At 43.5% G+C, this 19152-nt stretch overlaps 1 protein-coding gene across 1 annotated transcript in view; it reads right to left on the minus strand.

Moving 5' to 3' along the window:
- LOC126481921 (endothelin-converting enzyme-like 1) overlaps positions 1-19152 on the minus strand; it is a 270679-nt gene that overhangs the window by 91466 nt on the left and 160061 nt on the right. The window contains exon 7 of the mRNA XM_050105881.1: positions 6243-6374. Coding sequence (XP_049961838.1) covers positions 6243-6374 — 132 coding nt within the window. The remainder of the gene's footprint in view (positions 1-6242; positions 6375-19152) is intronic.

Below are 19152 nucleotides of genomic sequence, written 5' to 3' on the forward strand. Positions count from 1 at the left end.
ACAGAAATCCTGCAGCAGATAGTCTGAACATCAACTCTATAAAATTAAGTACCCATACGGTAAACAGTTTTTCGTCTATTATGGATCAAGTAATGAAAGTTTAATCATAACCGTCTTCTACAACGATCCTAATTATGCAAAAAGGTGAAATCGTATTGTATGAGATAATTACCAATGCAATCGTACTATATTATATAATTGTCATTAACGCAATTAAATATCAATCATAGAAGCGTATTCCACGGAATATATCAGTTGTTAAAGCCCCGGGGTGAAATCTGCTAACGAGATAATGTCTTCTTTTTCTTTCCTGCGCCAATTTCTCATCTGCATATCGGAGCCATTTCTGAGTAAGTTCTGCACATTTTACGCAGACAGCAGTGATGACAGAGAGAGAGAGAGAGAGAGAGAGAGAGAGAGAGAGAGAGAGAGAGAGAGACAGACAGACAGAGAGAGAGATCAGTGGTTTCGGATTACTTCTGAAGAAGTCTCCGTAAAGTTAATTACTGAGGTTACAATACTGAACTCCGTCTGCGAAGCAATATTTTCGTGAAATTTGAAGTAATGTGGGATGCTGAGTTACCCGGAAATTGACAAGTACTTTGTTTCGCATATGGTTCATTTCTTTCCACTTTATTTTCTACATCAGTGTTACTTGGGTATTATTTTTTCTCATTAGAAATGTCTCTATGTGACGCAATAAAATGAGATAATTCGTCAGTAGAAGACCATCAGAAACGGAATCATATTCAGCCTTGGCCAACAGTGCGAGGAGATTAGTGTTCAACGTCCCGTCGACAACTATGTCATTATAGACGAAGCACAAGCTTGAAATGTGTAAGGATGGAGAAGGAAAGCGACCGTGGCGTTTCGAGGGAACCATCTCGCCATTTGCCTTAAGCTATTTAGGGAAATCACGGGAAACCTTAATCCGTCCTCCCGAATGCCAGTCCAGTGTCCTAACCACTGCGCCAGCCCGCTCGGTGCTTGACTAGCATTCGCCATTTCAAAACAGTCAGATTTCCTCACGCCGCAGAATGCCCTAAATGTAAATCGAGAGATGTTATATTCGCCTTCTGACTGTGAACTGTGTAAACTCTATATCTACTGTATGTTTTCGAACCACTTGTATACCTTATGGTGCAGCACGCTAGCTAGCTAAGTAAGTAGATCAGTTAGAATCGTATCGGATAACCTCACTGAATTAACGAACTTTGATGTATTTTTCAACAGATGACATAACCTTGCTATTTTTAGTGCTGGACCACTATTAATTTGATATGTGTTTGATTTCTGGAGTGAAACAATTTATCGTCATCCGATTCCCAGTGCTATATCGATGTAAATAATTAGTTGGATTCTTTTCAAATCACGTCCAACATAGTATTTTTTAAAAATAATCAGCAACCAGTTGCACAATAGAAATTTTATTTTCTTAACCGGTTTAGGCATTCTGTGATCTTCTTCAGAAAGCTGTACAGAAAAATATGCTACAAATAAATAGAAGTCAGATAAGAGTATTAAAATTTAAGAACGAAAGTTTAAAAAAAATTAGAAATTTCTAGATGAAAAACGCTACACATTTTATAACTATCGCATTATTTGCGAGTATAAAAAAATAAGAGGCGTGCAGCACATGGTCATTCTAAAGAAACAGAAGAACAATATTTAATACAATAATGAATTGCTTAATGTAAAAAGAGATCATAACTGCGTACGTGTGTTTTACAGTTCCTGTACAAAAGTGGTATGAGGCTGCGAAACAAGAAATACAGACAACATGGGAGAAGTGGAGGTAATCAGTTAATGACGCGCATATCTTGAGATTCGTCTCGGGGTGGGGTAAAAGGACGATAAAACAATAAAACAAAACCTTACACAGCTATTGATGTCATAAGGCTTAAACAAAAATCTAGTGCCCGTGACTTTGGGCAACTTTCGTCAAGTTGTGCGAAGTTTCACTGCCCTCTTATCTTGCACACCACAGCTCAGTGGAGAGTACACAGATAAATCACGCGCCTGCATTACTCTAATATAAACAGGTAACTTCAATTGCAGAACGGTGAAACATTGCTAACATAGTCATGAAACGCATCTTCCTAAAATTTCCATCTGTGTTTTTTACAATTTCCTACCATAAGTTAAATTAAAGGCCACGAGAACAAACAAACATTTTCGGAAGTTGTGGCGTCTTGAACGAAATGTAAGTTGCGCATTGTTTCGTGAGCTACGTGGCAACTAGCTGCTGCCGAGGTGTCGACAAGAGTACAGGGCGGTAGATTACTAGAATGATTTTGTATGTTCTGGCTCACTAGCTCAATTTTATAAAAAATAAATTTTTTATTTTTCACAAAATAGACCTAGTTATCCAGAACATACAAAATCATTCTACTATCCCTTTTACCTAATAATAATATAATACAATATAATATAAGAGTGTGGTTCATGGTGTGGGTTCCTGTACTCATGTCCTAGATCATGAACCACGGGCAACGTATGAGTGGCCTAGTAAGTGGTCCCGACAGTCGGGATACCAGTTACTTTGGAATAAGGCTGAGCATCTCGGACATATTCTGAGTCGTGGTCACCTTTGTGCTCATACGGCAAAGACTACCAAATCCACCGGTTAGTCTCTCAGCCGTTAGGGGTAAAACCCAATGGGACTCGGGGCAAGTAAGGCTAGCAACCTGCTTCCCTGGTACTTTAAATATGATACTGGCAACAATCAGAGCAAAATGCCTCGGACCTTTTGAGGTGAGGGAGTCCCACCGCTAACTGACAAACCAGGGACTCCTAAGATACGACTTGGCAAATAAATGGTAATGAGATGGGGAGCTATTAATATCAATGAGGGCTACTCTGGAAAGAAGGTAGAGCTGGCAGAGGCTGCAAGTAAGATGGGGCTGGACGTTTTAGCTGTTAGTGACATTCGGGTAAGGGGAGAGGAAGAAGAGGAAGTGGGAGAATACAAGGTCTACCTGTCAGGAGTCAAAGCAGGAATAGCACAATGGGGTGTAGGGCTTTACATCAGGAAAGAAATGGAACCCAGCGTAGTTGCAATAAGGTATGTAAACGAACGACTTATGTGGATAGATTTCACAGTGTCTAGCAAGAAAATTAGGATTGTGTCAGTATATTCGCATTGTGAAGGGACAGATCAAGATAAGATGGATAGTTTCTATGAGGCACTCAGTGATGTAGTTGTTAGAGTAAAGGACAAGGACAATGTTCTGTTCATGGGTGATTTTAACGCCAGGATTGGAAATCGAACAGAAGGGTATGAAAAGGTTATGGGTAAATTTGGAGAGGATATGGAGGCCAACAGGAACGGGAAACAACTCTTGGATTTCTGTGCCAGTATGGGCTTAGTAATCACAAACTCCTTTTTTAAACATAAAAACATTCACCGGTATACTTGGGAAAGCAGGGGAACCAGATCTGTCATTGACTGTATAATAACATCAGGAATTCAGAAAGGCTGTGAGGGACACACGTGTATTCAGGGGATTCTTTGATGACACTGATCATTATTTAATCTGCAGTGAAATTGGGATTGTGAGGCCGAAAGTGCAGGAGGTCAGGTCCATATGTAGGAGGATAAGAATGGAGAAACTTCAGGATAAGGAAATCAGGCACAAGTACATAATAGCGATCTCAAAAAGATAACAGTTAGTTGAATGTAGTCAATTACAGACAGTGGAAAAGGAATGGACAAGGTACAGGGACACAGTAATAGAAGTGGCTAAAGAATGCCTTGGAACAGTAGTGTGCAAAAGTAGGATGAAGCAAACAGTTTGGTGGAATGACACAGTCAAGGCAGCCTGTAAAAGGGAAAAGAAAGCGTATCAAAAATGGCTACATACTAGAACTCAGATAGACAGAGAAAGTTATGTTGAAGAAAGAAACAAAGCCAAACAGATAATTGCAGCATCCAAGAAGAAATCTTGGGAAGACTTTGGAAACAGGCTGGAGACTATGGGTCAAGCTGCTGGAAAACCATTCTGGAGTGTAATTAGCAGTCTTCGAAAGGGAGGTAAGAAGGAAATGACAAGTATTTTGGACAGGTCAGGAAAATTGCTGGTGAATCCTGTGGATGCCTTGGGCAGATGGAGGGAATATTTTGAAGAGTTGCTCAATGTAGGTGAAAATACGATCAGTAATGTTTCAGATTTCGAGGTAGAATGGGATAGGACTGATGATGGAAATAGGATCACATTTGAGGAAGTGGAGAAAATGGTCAACAGATTGCAGTGCAATAAACAGCTGGAGTGGATGAAATTAAGTCGGAACTCATCAAATACAGTGGAATGTCAGGTCTTAAATGGCTACACAGGATAATTGAAATGGCCTGGGAGTCGGGACAGGTTCCATCAGACTGGACAAAAGCAGTAATCACACCAATATTTAAACATTGAAACAGAAAAGATTTTAACTACTACAGAGGTATCTCTTTAATCAGCGTTGTGGGTAAAATCTTCTCAGGTATCGTTGAAAGGAAAGTGCGAGTACTAGTTGAGGACCAATTGGATGAAAATCAGTGTGGGTTTAGGCCTCTTAGAGGTTGTCAGGACCAGATCTTTAGCTTACGGCAAATAATGGAGAAGTGTTATGAGTGGAACAGGGAAAAGTATCTATGCTTTATAGATCTGGAAAAGGCATATGACCGGGTTCCTAGGAGGAAGTTATTGTCTGTTCTACGAGATTATGGAATAGGAGGCAATCTTTTGCAAGCAATTAAAGGTCTTTACATGGATAGTCAAGCAGCAGTTAGAGTTGACGGTAAATTGAGTACATGGTTCAGAGTAGTTTCAGGGGTAAGACAAGGCTGCAACCTGTCTCCACTGTTGTTCATATTATTTATGGATCATATGTTGAAAACAATAGACTGGCTGGGTGAGATTAAGATATGTGAACACAAAATAAGCAGTCTTGCATATGCAGATGACTTAGTTGTGATGGCAGATTCGATTGAAAGTTTGCAGAGTAATATTTCAGAGCTGTATCAGAAATGTAAGGACTATGGTATGAAGATTAGCATCTCCAAAACTAAAGGAATGTCAGTGGGAAAGAAATATAAACGGATTGAGTGCCAAATAGGAGAAACAAAGTTAGAACAGGTGGATGGTTTCAAGTACTTAGGATGCATATTCTCACAGAATGGCAACATAGTGAAAGAACTGGAAGCGAGGTGTAGCAAAGCTAATGCAGTGAGCGCTCAGCTACGATCTACTCTCTTCTGCAAGGAGGAAGTCAGTACCAAGACTAAGTTGTCTGTGCACCGTTCAATCTTTCGACCATCTTTGTTGTATGGGAGCGAAAACTGGGTGGATTCAGGTTACCTTATCAACAAGGTTGAGGTTACGGATATGAAAGTAGCTAGGATGATTGCAGGTACTAGTAGATGGGAACAATGGCAGAAGGGTGTCCACAATGAGGGAATCAAAGAGAAACTGGGTATGAACTCTACAGATGTAGCAGTCAGGGCGAACAGGCTTAAATGGTGGGGTCACGCAATGGAGAAGCAAGGTTACCAAAGAGACTCATGGGTTCAGCAGAAGAGGGTAGGAGGAGTCGGGGCAGACCAAGGAGAAGGTACCTGGATTCGGTTAAGAATGATTTTGAAGTAATAGGTTTAACATCAGAAGAGGCACCAATGTTAGCACTGAATAGGGGATCATGGAGGAATTTCATAAGGGGGACTATGCTCCAGACTGAACGCTGAAAGGCATAATCAGTCTTAAATGATGATGATGATGATGATAATATAATAGTATAATAACTATAATAAAAAATCATTTATTTTACATACATTTCCCATACGTGAATTAATGTAATTAAATAAATTAGGTAATTAACTATTATTTTTAAAAAAGAATTAAAAAAAAAGCATTTTTACATAATTTTATTCGTCCTAAAAATTGTCCTATTTTTGACTTCTGTGAAAAACTCGTTTTTTTAAATTATTTTCAAAACAACTTTTTAAAAAAGCATTTTTATAGCTTTTCTTAGTCCCAAAATTTATCCTATTTGTGACTTTTTTGAAAAACGTCTTTTTTAAAAGAATAATTATAAAAAGCATTTTTTCAACTTTTTCTTAGCCCCAAAATTTGTCTATTTTGTGAAAAATAAAAAATTGTGAGTGTTAACGAACAATTTTTTATTTTTTATAAAATTGAGCTAGTGAGCCAGAACATACAAAATGATTGTGCTTAGACTGGGGTGCAGGTGGCCGGGGTACGCACCTTGTCGAGCGCCGAAGCGAGCAGCAGTGCGGCGTGCAGCTCTCTGGCCCGCTGCTCGGCCGGCAGCGCCGCCGGCACCAGCTGCTGGAGCACGCGCTCCAGACGAGACAGCCGGCGCTCGTCCGCGCTGTCCTGCTCGCACACACACACACACACACACACACGGGTATACAGTTCAGTCTCACTCACTGCTGCACAGCGCAGATACACAGGAATATAAGCTCTCTGCACAATATAATTTATATGATCAAAAATACATGGACACCCCTATGTGATGTAGAACTGATCACTAGAAGTCACGATGCTGTACCCGCCAGTATAAAAGGATGTCCAGTGTACTGCGTTGTCATTTAAGACGCAGTAACACCAGAATGGTTCGGTCAGGAGAGCGTAGTGACTTCGAACATGAACATGTTATTGGAAACCGCCCGAGTAACATATCCATTAGACACATTTCAGCCCCGACCAAGTCATCTGTTGTTGATGTGATTGTGAAGTGGCAACGTGAAAGAACAACCACAGATAAACCAAGAGCAGGAAGACCTTAAGTACGAACTGTCGAGCTTTGTGGAAGGTGATTCTAAAATATCATATCAAACCCGCGGAAGGAATAACTCGTGCGCTCCGAAGTGCTACGAGCACTCCAGCTAACGTAATGAACGCATGTCTGGAGTTAAAATGAGCGGGGCATCACATAATTCACATACTTCTGTAGTCTGTGCTAAGCAATGTTCGAGGTGCTGTATAGAAAACGCCACTGCACAGTGGATCACTGGAAACGAGTAATTTGGAGTGATGAATTACACTGTGCTCTGTGGCAATTCACTAAAAGGGGTTGGATTTGGCGAATGCTTCGACAATGTTACAAGTTTTGCACAGAAACCAATGCACCGCAGTTTTCTTCTCAGCCGAAAACAATGCTACGAATACAAAACGTTACGTATCTATTATTTGAAGTTTCCTGCGCGAGCGCGCCAAGTTTCCGTCACTTCTGACAGATAGCGTAGCTGCAGGACAGTTTCAAAATGGCGTCGGTAGGTGGTGTACGTTTCAAGCAACGTGCCGTCATTGAATTTCTCACTACAGAGAAAGAAACTGTGAGGAATATTCACAAACGCTTGTGCAAAGTCTATGGAGCATCTGCTGTCGACAGAAATACAGTTAGTTGCTGGGCACGGAGGGTGAGGTCATCAAAAGGCGGTTCGACAGAGCTCCACGATTTGCATCTCTCGGGGAGACCATCCACGACTGTCACACCCGACATGTTGCAGCGAGTGATGTTGTCATTCGCGAGGACAGATGCGTTACGGCTCGCAGTTAGTGCTGCATCTGTCAATCAGCAAACAAGTTCCCACAGTGAAGCACTGGCTCGACCACCAGGACAAATATTGGTACCGACAGGGCCTACACGCCCTTGTTTCGCACTCTTCGAAGGTCATAGGGCGGGATGGAGATTACTAGGAAAAATAGGGTGTGCAGATAAAACCTCATTCTTTTCTGTGTGTAATTCTCATTATGTTCAATAAAGAATTGTCGGAGAAAAAATTGCGGTGCGTTACTTTCTGGGCAACCGCCGTACGAGAGGAAACACGGAAGCCTCTGGATCAAAGGTTGTGGCAGGAGGTTAGTGCAGCGGGAGGGAATGAAGTTGAGGATCATGCGGCCATATGGGGGATGACTTGCGTAATTTTCAGGTTGGGGAAGTATCTTTCAGTTTTAATGGGAATTTCGGGGTAAAGAATATTCGTTTATGGCGGGACAGGACAAAGGAATATATCAAGGAAAAGGCTTGATGAGTCATGGGGTTGGAATCCATGCATTGTATGCGCTCGCTGTAGGCGTCATCGAAACGGAGAACCCCTACATTGCTTTACTGGTTGGACTATGAACGAGAACGACAGTCGTTAATCCAGAGCAACGATTCTGTTAGGTGCTGGTCTACCTCCCTGTCTCGCAAGCACACCGTTTCTTATTACTCTATGCCTCCAGATCTCGAACCACTTTTATTGCAAGCGATATTATGAAAGACAATAGCCGGCTGCTGTGGCCGAGCGGTTCTAGGCTAGTAAATCTGGAACCGCGCGACTGCTACGGTCGCAGGTTCGAATCCTGCCTCGGGCATGGATGTGTGTGATGTCCTTACGTTAGTTAGCTTTAAGTAGTTGTAAGTTCTAGGGGACTGATGACCTCATAACTTAAGTCCCATAGTGCTCAGAGCCATTTGAACCATTTTTGAGAGACAATACAGATAGACTATGAATCTGGCTATGACATTTCCTTCTAGATTGATAGAGATATTTGAGTCATTGAGAATTATTTAGCAAAACTGCGAAGGACCTGAACTAATACGGCCGGAGACTTTCACGTACTGGGACTGCGGATGTAATGGAGCGTCGCCGCTCGGTGCCTGCAGGCAAAGAAATAAAGGACAGAGGCAGGGATTCTGTGTGGCGCAGTGAGCCGTACGCGTGTGTGGCCGCCACTGCAGGCAATAAAGTGTGCGGAACTGCTGGCGACCGCAGATGGCGCCACAGTGCTGCCGCAGACACACATTCATAATGTATGGCCGGGGCACGTCTTGCGTTGTAGCATACGTGCGACCTCCTTTTGCGATCTCATAGTAGCATGTTACCGCATTAATTGGACACTTGCGTGATATAATACCTTTTACGATTGTCACACTCTATTTCTTGTTGCCATGTGGAACATAAACCTGCACTGATGAGACAAAAGTAAACGAATAGCGATATGCACATATACAGTATCGCTATGCACATTTACAGTATCGCTTACACAAGTTTAAAAGGGCAGTGCAAGTGTTCCCACGCGATTCATGTTAAAAGGTTTCCGACGTGATTATTGCTGCACGACAGGAATTAACAGACTTTAAACGCGGAATAGTACATGCAGCTAGACGCATGGGACTTCTTACTTCGGAAATGCCTAGAGAGTTCAATATTCCGAGATCCACAGAGTCACCACGGACAACGCAGTGGCCAACGGCTTTTACTTAACGACCGAAAGCAGCGACGTTTGCGTAGAGTTGTCAGTGCTAACAAACAAGCTGTTAGGAAATTGTGGCGAAATTTGGCGTTAATGGGCTACGGTAGCTGATGACTGACGTCAGTGTCTTTCATAACAACATGACATTGCCTGCACCGCCTCTCTTGGCTCGTGAGCAAATTGGTTGGATCCTATACGACTGGATAATCTCGGTGAGGTCAGACGAATTTCAGTTGGTAAGAGTTCATGGCAGGGCTAAAATGTGGCCCACGCCCCACGAAACCATGTACCGAAGTTGTCAACAACGCCGTGCTGGATCCCAACGGCCTCGTATCACCAGCAGCCGAGATGACAGGCATCTTATCTCCATGGCTGTAACGGATCGTGCAGCCACGTCTCGACCCTTGAGTCGACAGATGGGGACGTTTGCAAGACAACAACCATCTGCACGAAAAGTTCGACGACGTTTGCAGCAGCATGGACTATCAGCTCGGAGACCATGGCTGCGGTTACCCTTGACGCTGCATCACAGACAGGAGCGCCTACGATAGTGTACTCAACGACGAACCTAGGTGCAAGAATGGCAAAACGTCATTTTTTCGGATGAATCCAGCTTCTGTTTACAGCATCGTGAAGGTCGCATCCGTGTTTGGCGACTTCGCGGTGAACGCACATTGGAAGCGTGTATTCGTCATCGCCATACTGGCGTATCACCCGGCTTGATGGTATGGGGTGCCATTGGTTACACGTCTCGGTCACCCCTTGTTCGCATTGACGGCACTTTGAACAGTGGACGTTACATTTCAGATGTGTTACGACCCGTGGCTCTACCCTTCATTCGATCCCTTTGAAACTACATTTCAGCAGGATAATGCACGACCGCATGTTGCAGGTCCTGTACGGGCCTTTCTGGATACAGAAAATGTTCGACTGCTGCCCTGGCCAGCACATTCTCCAGATCTCTCACCAATTGAAAACGTCTGGTCAATGGTGGCCGAGCAACTGGCTCGTCACAATATGTCAGTCACTTCTCTTGATGAACTGTGGTATCGTGTTGAAGCTGAATGGCCAGCTGTATCTGTACACGCCATCCAAGCTCTGTTTGACTCAATGCCCAGGCGTATCAAGGCCGTTATTGCGGCCAGAGGTGGTTGCTCTGTGCACTGATTTCTCAGGACCTATGCACCCAAATTGCGTGAAAATGTAATCACATGTCAGTTCTAGTATAATATATTTGTCCAATGAATACCCGTTTATCATCTGCATTTCTTATGTATGTAGCAATTTTATTGGCCAGTAGTGTAGTTTCAATTACTTGTGTCACCGAGGTGCTGCTTTGCTTGTCCGTGAGCGGCAGCAGCAGCGCTTATCGATATAAGCCCTGCCGTATTATCTTTGCGGGACTGCTATTACTTCCCGGTCGTCGTGTGTCGAGCAGTGGGTTGGAACGTTCCAGCAGTGAGTCCGGATCTGCTGTTGAGTTGGGAGGCGCTAGGAGTGCAGTTTGGACGTGGCTTAGGACGCGGCAGAAGTTCAGTCGGAGTGCGGCTGCAGTGAGGTCCGGACAGCCATGACTCGCCGATACATCTCACTCGAGTGCGGACCACCTTGGTTGGTGATCGGTCGGTCGTCTTGTCGGACGACGTGTATGTTGTCCGGCGATCGCTTATGGGTTGCCTGCGTGTGCCGACTGGTGATTCGTCTTTGTTATTGCAGAGTCGCTGCCGTGAGTATTGTCTAGTCCTTCGTTCAAGTGTTCGTGAAATTGTGTGTAGCTTGTGATGTTGACTGCTCAGTTATTTTAGTGCTGTCTCCGTGCTGATGTGTGGCAGTCGGTCTGTTGGTGTGGATCAGCTAGGAAATCTCCGAGCAGCGCAGTGGGTCGGGCCCGCTGGCTGTCTCTACGCAGTGTCGGAGTATGTGGGAACTGTTTCGATTGCTATGAGGTTCGTGGCTCACCGACCCAGGGCATCAAAGTTGAGTGGTTATTTAATTACCGAAGCCAGTGTGTTCACATTGTGCCATTGGTTTTCATGGATGGCTGTTTGGGGTATTCCCATGAGTAAGAGCGAGTGTTCAAGTTGGCGAAAGTTTGGCCACCATCCAGTGGAGTTTAACTGTATTTTGGTTATTTGAAGTCCAAGTGCACAAGCGGAATTTTCTGCATTGTAGCCGTTAGCGTTCCGGCAACCTGCCCTGGCCGCAAATGTTAAATTCAGGCAGTGTCCTTTCCTCACCGTGTTGTCGCTGTCCAACACGTTTGTGTAGTTTTGACAGCTTATGCATACTTCGTTGTGGGCGGCTACGCCTTTTACGTTTTGGCTTTGGAGTTCTTTGTGTACTGGTCGGGTGGTCGGTGAGTCCGTTAACTGTCTGTTGGTTGGGTTGCTGGCGGATCGGATATAGATGGGCTGACTACCTGTCTCCCCTAAGCGAACGTTTATATTTCAAGTGCAGACCGACCCCCGGAAACTTCTGAGCGCCGCTGGCTGTACTGTCTTTTCTTATTGGTGTTTAATTGTGTATTTTAATGGATCGTAGCCGATGGTTTGAATTTGTATGCGTTTAGTTGGGTTTTAAATAATGCGCCTTCAGCCGCTTTAAAATTGTCAATTATTGCATTGTTCGGGCCTTCAGCCTCATTTAAAATATTTTTTTGGATAAAGCTTTGGGCCTTCTGCCTTTTGAAAATTTATTGTAGTTGTGTTTTTCAATCATGAGCCTTCAGCCGTCTTACTTGCTAAGTCTTAGATTGTTTAGGCCTTCAGCCTAATTTAAATTTTTTCCTGGATAAAGCTTTGAGCCTTCTGCCTTTTGAAAATTTATTGTAGTTGTGTATTTCAATCATGGGCCTTCAGCCGTTTTAAAATTAAAATTCCTTACTTGTCAAGTCTTAGATTGTTCGGGCCGTCAGCCTCATTTGGAACATTATTTAAGGATAAAACCTTGCGCTTTCTGCCTTTTGAAAATTTAAATCATGGGCCTTCAGCCGTTTTAAAAATTAAAGAGGTTGTGTCCTTGAGCCATAAGATTTTGTGACATATTCAGTCTATAGTTAAGCTTGGAAATTTGCGTTGTAATGTTTGGCCAACTAAATGAAGTTACATGTGTTCGAGTGTAGCTGACAGACGCTCATTTTTGGCCGCTTTCCATAATTCCACCTACCTGTTCTGTCCTGCGTATTTAACCAGGCGTTTCAGAAATGTCTTACGTCCTGCGGACAATTCTTCATACTGCAAGAGGCAAGCAAATACGTGTGATTCGAGACATGTCAGTAAAAGGTCGTTTAGAATACAAACGACCGTCGCTATGTGCAGAGATCACGGGAATAGTGGCTCTCACATTTTTTTCATGGTACTCTATATGTTGTTGCAAACCCTGTGTCGTACATGTCTCGTTGCAAAAAAAGTTATTTCTTAATTTAAGGTACGTGACGTGGCTGCACGATCCTGCATGACTGGCCAAACACTATCTCTCCTCTCACGCCTCAGCCTCACGGAGCCGTTGAGATCCTGAGTGGTGTTGAGTACGGCCCTCATGGTCCCCGGGATCCCATATTAGCAAGACAATCGTGGGTTCCCGACCAATGCGAGAAGCAATGTCGTGTAACGAACCTGCTGCTGCCGTATTCCAAATTCTGGTAGATGATTCTTCTTCTTACTGGAAGCGTAACTCGCGACTACATGCTAATCACATATCCAAGCATGCAGTAGACTTCACGTGAATTTGGCGTTCCTCGGATGCTGCCTTCATGGTACTATAATTTTTAGACCCAGCAATGCCAAAATTGGCACATATACTAGATATGTCCATAACGATAATAAAGGGAATTTTAAATACGTCACTGGACACTTATTGCTATGTGAAGTACAGACAGTAGTCGTTGGAAAAAATTCAGTGTATTATAAAGCTGTTCAAATTGTAGAAGTTGTCGCTGGTTTCGATTTTTCGCTCGTAAATTTTCCTTAGGCACAAATCTTGAACAGTCTATCCAAAGACATTACGAGGTGCTGGAACGTCTTTGTACTGCTAGATGCAGGCAAATGTTGGAGTAAGGATATGATCCCTCGTCAACGTATCTAACAGAGATATGTGAATGAGTGAATGCATATTAAATCGAAACTGTTATTATCATGTAAGCAATATTATTTGGGTTATGTCTGTGGCTAACTGATTTCGAGAGAAGAAAGGAATATTTCAGTGACAACAGGACAACAGAGAAAGTTTTAGTAAGTAATAAGACTACCTCTCGCTGCGACGAGGCAGCTCATCGCCGGGGATACACTACTGAGTGTTCAAAAAGTCTCTCCGCAGTGCCGCACGATTGTTAGCCGCGCGTGCCGTGTGCCGCGGTGAATATACCGAAATGAATCTCAGTGAAATACAAGCTATTAATTTGGTGAATATTCATTTTTACTTACAAATTTTCACATTAAATGTTAAGTCTCCCTCTGTTGTTGAATACACAATTCAATTCGTCTAATCATGTTTCCAAACTCAATCTCTAACATTTCTTCTGTAACAGAAGCAGTGAAAGTGGATATTGCAGTTTTCAATTCATCGAAGGATTTTGGACGGTGTTTATAGACAATTGCTTTCGCTGCACCCCAGAAGGCAGTCAGGCGGTGTTAGGCCAGGTGATCGGGGAGGCCAAAATCCCTGTGATATTATGTGATCACCAGAAACATCAGCAAGCGGTGACATTGAAACGCGAGCTGGATGCGCGGTTGCACCATCTTGTTGAAAATAACCGTCCAGTATTTCACTTAACACAAGTTCTCCTATGAATTGTTACAGAATATCACTGCAGTATAGTTGTGCGTTTAATGTTTCGTTGAAAAATATGGGACCCACAATCAGACGTCTATGAATTGCAATCCAAACTCCTATTTTCACAGAATGAAGTGGTTCCTCATGAATACACAATGGATTTGCAGTACTCCCCATACGAGAATTTTGCGAGTTCATGTACCCGGGCAAATGAAACCACGCCTCATCAATGAAGAACGTTTCATTATGAATATCCCTTCCATTTTGTTGAACGAAATTTTTGAACCATTGACAATAATGTAGTCTCTTGCCATGGTCAGTATTTTTCAGTTCTTGCACGACTGTCACTTTATATGGGAAAAGTTCTAATTTTTCCCTTACAGCTGGGTGGGCCGTTCCGACACTAACATCGATTTCCTGGCCGAGTTTTCTCACTGACTTGTTCGAATTCATGGACATTTTATCGGAAATATCGAGAAGTTTAGCCGGCCGCGGTGACCGTGTGGTTCTGGCGCTGCAGTCCGGAACCACGGGACTGCTACGGTCGCAGGTTCGAATCCTGCCTCGGGCATGGGTGTGTATGATGTCCTTAGGTTAGTTAGGTTTAAGTAGTTCTAAGTTCTAGGGGACTGATGACCATAGATGTTAAGTCCCATAGTGCTCAGAGCCATTTGAACCATTTTGAACCAACGGTACTATTGACGCTGGCTGATATAAACGAAACAGTGGAATGTTGGGAGAGTCAACTCGAAGGGAAGTAACCCAGGCAGGCGAACAATCATAAGGCACTGCGGAGAGACCTTTTTGATCACCCCTTACATACCAAACATCATTGCTGTGCTGATGCGATACTCGTCTGAGTTAGGCAGCACCATGGTGAAAGGTGAGCGTTTTATGTGGGGCACATGAACGAACACGAAGGGATCCGTGGTATTAACATTCTCTTTTGATTAGACTGAGAGTGAACTACCTAGCGCTCGCGAGCTAAGAAAAAACCATAACGACGATCGAGTGCCGTCGTATACGATGAAAATGTGGGCACCGAAGATTCAGGGAAACCATCGTACCCCGTATCCTGCAAAGAGTCTCAACCACTTTAGCCTTTAATGATGAGTGAGAGGAAAGTAAGCGAATGGTTTATTATGGAAATCGGATACCAAGACCCGGAAGATGGAAATATGATACTAAGCAATTTTCTCTGATAATTAGGTGTAACAAAGGATTTGGAATTGCAACCTGGAATACGTTAACATTTCTGTGAAGCTAAACATATCTCAAGAAATAGTAAAACAGAAACTTCGTGGTAGATTGTGTGCAGGACCGAGACTCGAACTCGGGACCTTTGCCTTTCGCGGGCAAGTGCTCTACCAACTCAGCTACTTAAGCACGCTCGCCAGTTACGTTGCATACATTCATAATTCTCTTGCTCCTTTTCCCATTCACGGCGGTTCATCTCCCGCATCGGAGGCCCAGGTCAGGGCTTAAGATTGCGGTTCGCGTCCGATCTCTTCTGTCTGAAGTGGAGTCCTTGCCTTTACCATCTACACTCGAGGTCCATTCACGTATACCTAGGCCGAAGCTTCGCTTGGACCTTTCACATGGCCCTAAGGGCTCAGTTAACCCCGCAGCTCTCTGCAGTCACTTCATTTCGATTCTTGACACGTACCGGGACCATGAAGTGGTTTACACTGACGGCTCGATGGCTGATGTTCACGTTGGCTTCGCGTATGTTCATGGAGGACATATTGAACGGCACTCCTTGCCAGATGGCTGCAGTGTTTTCACTGCAGAGCTGTCGGCCATTTCTCGTGCTCTTGAGCGCTTCTGCTAATGCCCTGGCGGGCTCGTTTCTTCTCTACTGACTCCTTGAGCATCCTACAAGCTATCGACCAGTGCTACCCCGCCATACTTTGGTAGCGACCATCATGGAGTACATCGATGCCATGGAACAGTCCAGTCGTTGCCGTGTTTGTGTGGACCCCAGGCTACGTCGGAATCCCAGGAAATGAACTTGCCAACAGGCTGGCCAAACAGGTTACACAGAAACCGCTTCTGGAGATCGCCATCCCTGTAACTGACCTTCGATCATGATTACGCCGCAAGATTTTTCAGCTTTGGCAGACGGAACGGCATAAACTTAGTACGCGCAACAAACTGCTTGCCCTTAAGGAGACTACGAAATTGTGGAAGACCTCCATGTGGGCCTCTCGCAAGGACTCTGTGGTTTTCTGCCGGCTCCGCATTGGCCATATGAGGCTAACACATGGCTACCTCCTCCGTCGCAACGTTGAAATTGCTCTAAGCATTATGGGACTTAACATCTGAGGCCATCAGTCCCCTAGACTTAGAACTACTTAAAACTACTTAAACCTAACTAACCTAATGACATCACACACATCCATGCCCGAGGCAAGATTTGAGCCTGCCTCGGTGTTGGGTCACTGTGGCTCACGTATGACTGTCGTCCACATCTTGCTGGACTGCCCACTTTTAGCCGCTCTCTCGGTGTTGGGCGACAGTGCATCAACAGCATATTTAGTTTTATTGGTAAGGTGGGTTTTTATCGTATTATCTAAGGGTGGACATTTAGCCTTCTCTCTGAGGTTGCCACCCTCCCTCCATTTTAACTCTGTCACACTTTCTTTGCATTTGTTTGTCTTGCTGGTCGTCTTTCCCTACATATGTTAATCTCGCCTTGACTTTTTGGGGTGGACATTTGAATGTGTTGCAGAGTGGCAGAGTTTGTTATGGTAATCAGCCAGCCCAGACCATACCATATTCCACTGTTCCTTATGGTGTATGTTTTCCCCGTTTTTTGTTCGTTCCATTCGTTTTCCTTTTAGGTGTGCTTTTGGGTGTTTCTGTGCCTTGAGCCTTGTTTGCGTCAGGAAAAATGGACTGATGACCCTGTAGTTTGGTCCGTTTATACACCAAGCCAACAAACCAACCAGGAGCAGGTATAGACTCAGATGACAATTTACTATCGTTGGAGAGTGGGCTGACGTTTACGAGAATAGTCAAGAAGAATCAATGTGCAAATGTAGTGGGATATGGAAGTATTAAGGAAGGAAAAGATATGCTTTAATTTCCCGGGATCTGTAGATACTGCGATAACGAACAGCTCAGTTGAAGGGGAATGAGCATCTCTAAACAGGGCAGACACAGAAGTGGGAAAGGCTAACAAAGGTACAAGGAAGGTAATGCCAAGAAATCATGGCCAACAGAAGAAATCCTTCAGCTGATCGACGAAAGAAGGTAGTAAAAATTGTGCAGCGAAATTAAGAAACACAGAAATACAAGTCACTTACGAATGAAATAAATAGAAAGTGCAGGGAAGCTAAGGCAAAATAGCTACATGAAAAATATGAAGAAATCTAAAAACAAATAATCGTTGTAAGGACTGACTCATCCAACAGTACCTTGTCTCCTACCTTCCAAACTTCACAGAAGCTCTCCTGCAGATCTTGCACTCCTGGATGAAAGGATATTGTGGAGACATATCTAAGCCACAGCCTGGGAGATGCTTCTAGAATGAAATTTTCATTCTGCAGCGGAGTGTGCGCTGATATGAAACTTACTAATTCTGCAAGATCTGCACGAGAGCTGTGGGAGGTAGGAGACGAGGCACTGGTGGAATTAAAGCTGTGAGGATGGGTCGTGAGTCGTGCTTATGGTACCTCAGACGGTAGAGGACTTGCCCGCGGAAGGCATAGGTCCCGATTTCGAGACTTGGTCTAGCACACAGTTTTGATCGACCAGGAAGTTTCAAGAGTGCATTGGTAGTTTCATTGGTAAATGCAAAGGAGAAGGTGGATAAGTGGAAAGAGTACTTTGGAGGCCTTCATGAAGGGGAAGACTTCTATGATGACGTGATGGAAGAAGAAAGAGTAGTCGACATGGAATAGATAGGTAATCCAGTATTAGAATCTGAATTTGGAAGAGTTCTGACTCGAATAAGGCAGAAGGAATAGATAACATTCCGTCAAAATTTCTAAAATCGTTGGGGAAAGTAGCAACAAAACGACCAATCACGACGGTATGTAGAGTGTATGAGACTTGCGATGTACCATCAGACTTTCGGACAAACATCATTAACACAATTCCAATATTGCAACAGCCGACAACTGTGAGAATTATCACAATTTCATCTTAACCACACAAGTATCCAAGATGCTGAGGATCAATTTGGCATAAGGAAAGGTTCAATTCTGTAGCTACGGTTTTTAATGGAAGGAAGTCTAAAGACAAATCAAGACCTGTTAATAGAATTGGCGACCTGGAAAAAACGTTCGACAATGTCAAATGGTGCAAGATGTTAGAAATTCTGAGAAAAATAGTGGTAAACTATGCGGAAAGACGTGTAATACAAATATAAACTAGAGCCAAGAGGGAATAATAAGAGTGGAAGACCAAGAATGAAGTGCTCGGATTAAAAAGGACGTAAGACAGGGATGTAATCTTTCGCACCTGCTGTTCCATCTATACATCGAAGAGACAATGACGAAAATAAAAGAGAGGTTCAAAAGTGAAATTAAAATTCATGATGAACGGATATCAGTGATAAGATTCGCTGATGACATTGCTGTACTCAGTGAAAATGAAGAATAGTTACAGGATCTACTGAATGGAGCGAACAGTCTAATGTGTACAGAATGTGGCTTGAGAGTAAATAGGAGAAAGACGAAAGTAATGAGAAGTGGCAGAAACGAGAATAGCGAGAAACTTATTAGGATTGTTGATCAGGAAATAGATGAAGTTAGGAGTGGCAAAAAGGGAATTCCAGGCCAAGAACAGTCTATTGGTATCAAACATAGGCCGTCATTTGAGGAACAAATTTCTCTGAATGTACATTTGCAACACAGTGTTGTGTGATAGTGAAACATGGACTGAAATGAAAACAAAATAAAAAGAGACGCGATGCGTTTGAGATGTAGTGCTACAGAAAAATGTCGAAAATTAGGTGGACGGGTAAGGTAAGTAATGAGGAGGTTCTCCGGAGAATCGGCGAGGAAAGGAATATGTGGGAAACACTGAGAAGAAGAGACAGGATGGTAGGACGTCTGATAAGAAGTCTGACAATAACTTCCATAGTACTAGAGGGAGCTGTAGAGGGCAAAAACTGTAGGGGAAGACAGCG

Source organism: Schistocerca serialis, chromosome 5 (genome assembly GCF_023864345.2).
Source record: "Schistocerca serialis cubense isolate TAMUIC-IGC-003099 chromosome 5, iqSchSeri2.2, whole genome shotgun sequence".
Lineage (NCBI taxonomy): Eukaryota > Metazoa > Arthropoda > Insecta > Orthoptera > Acrididae > Schistocerca > Schistocerca serialis.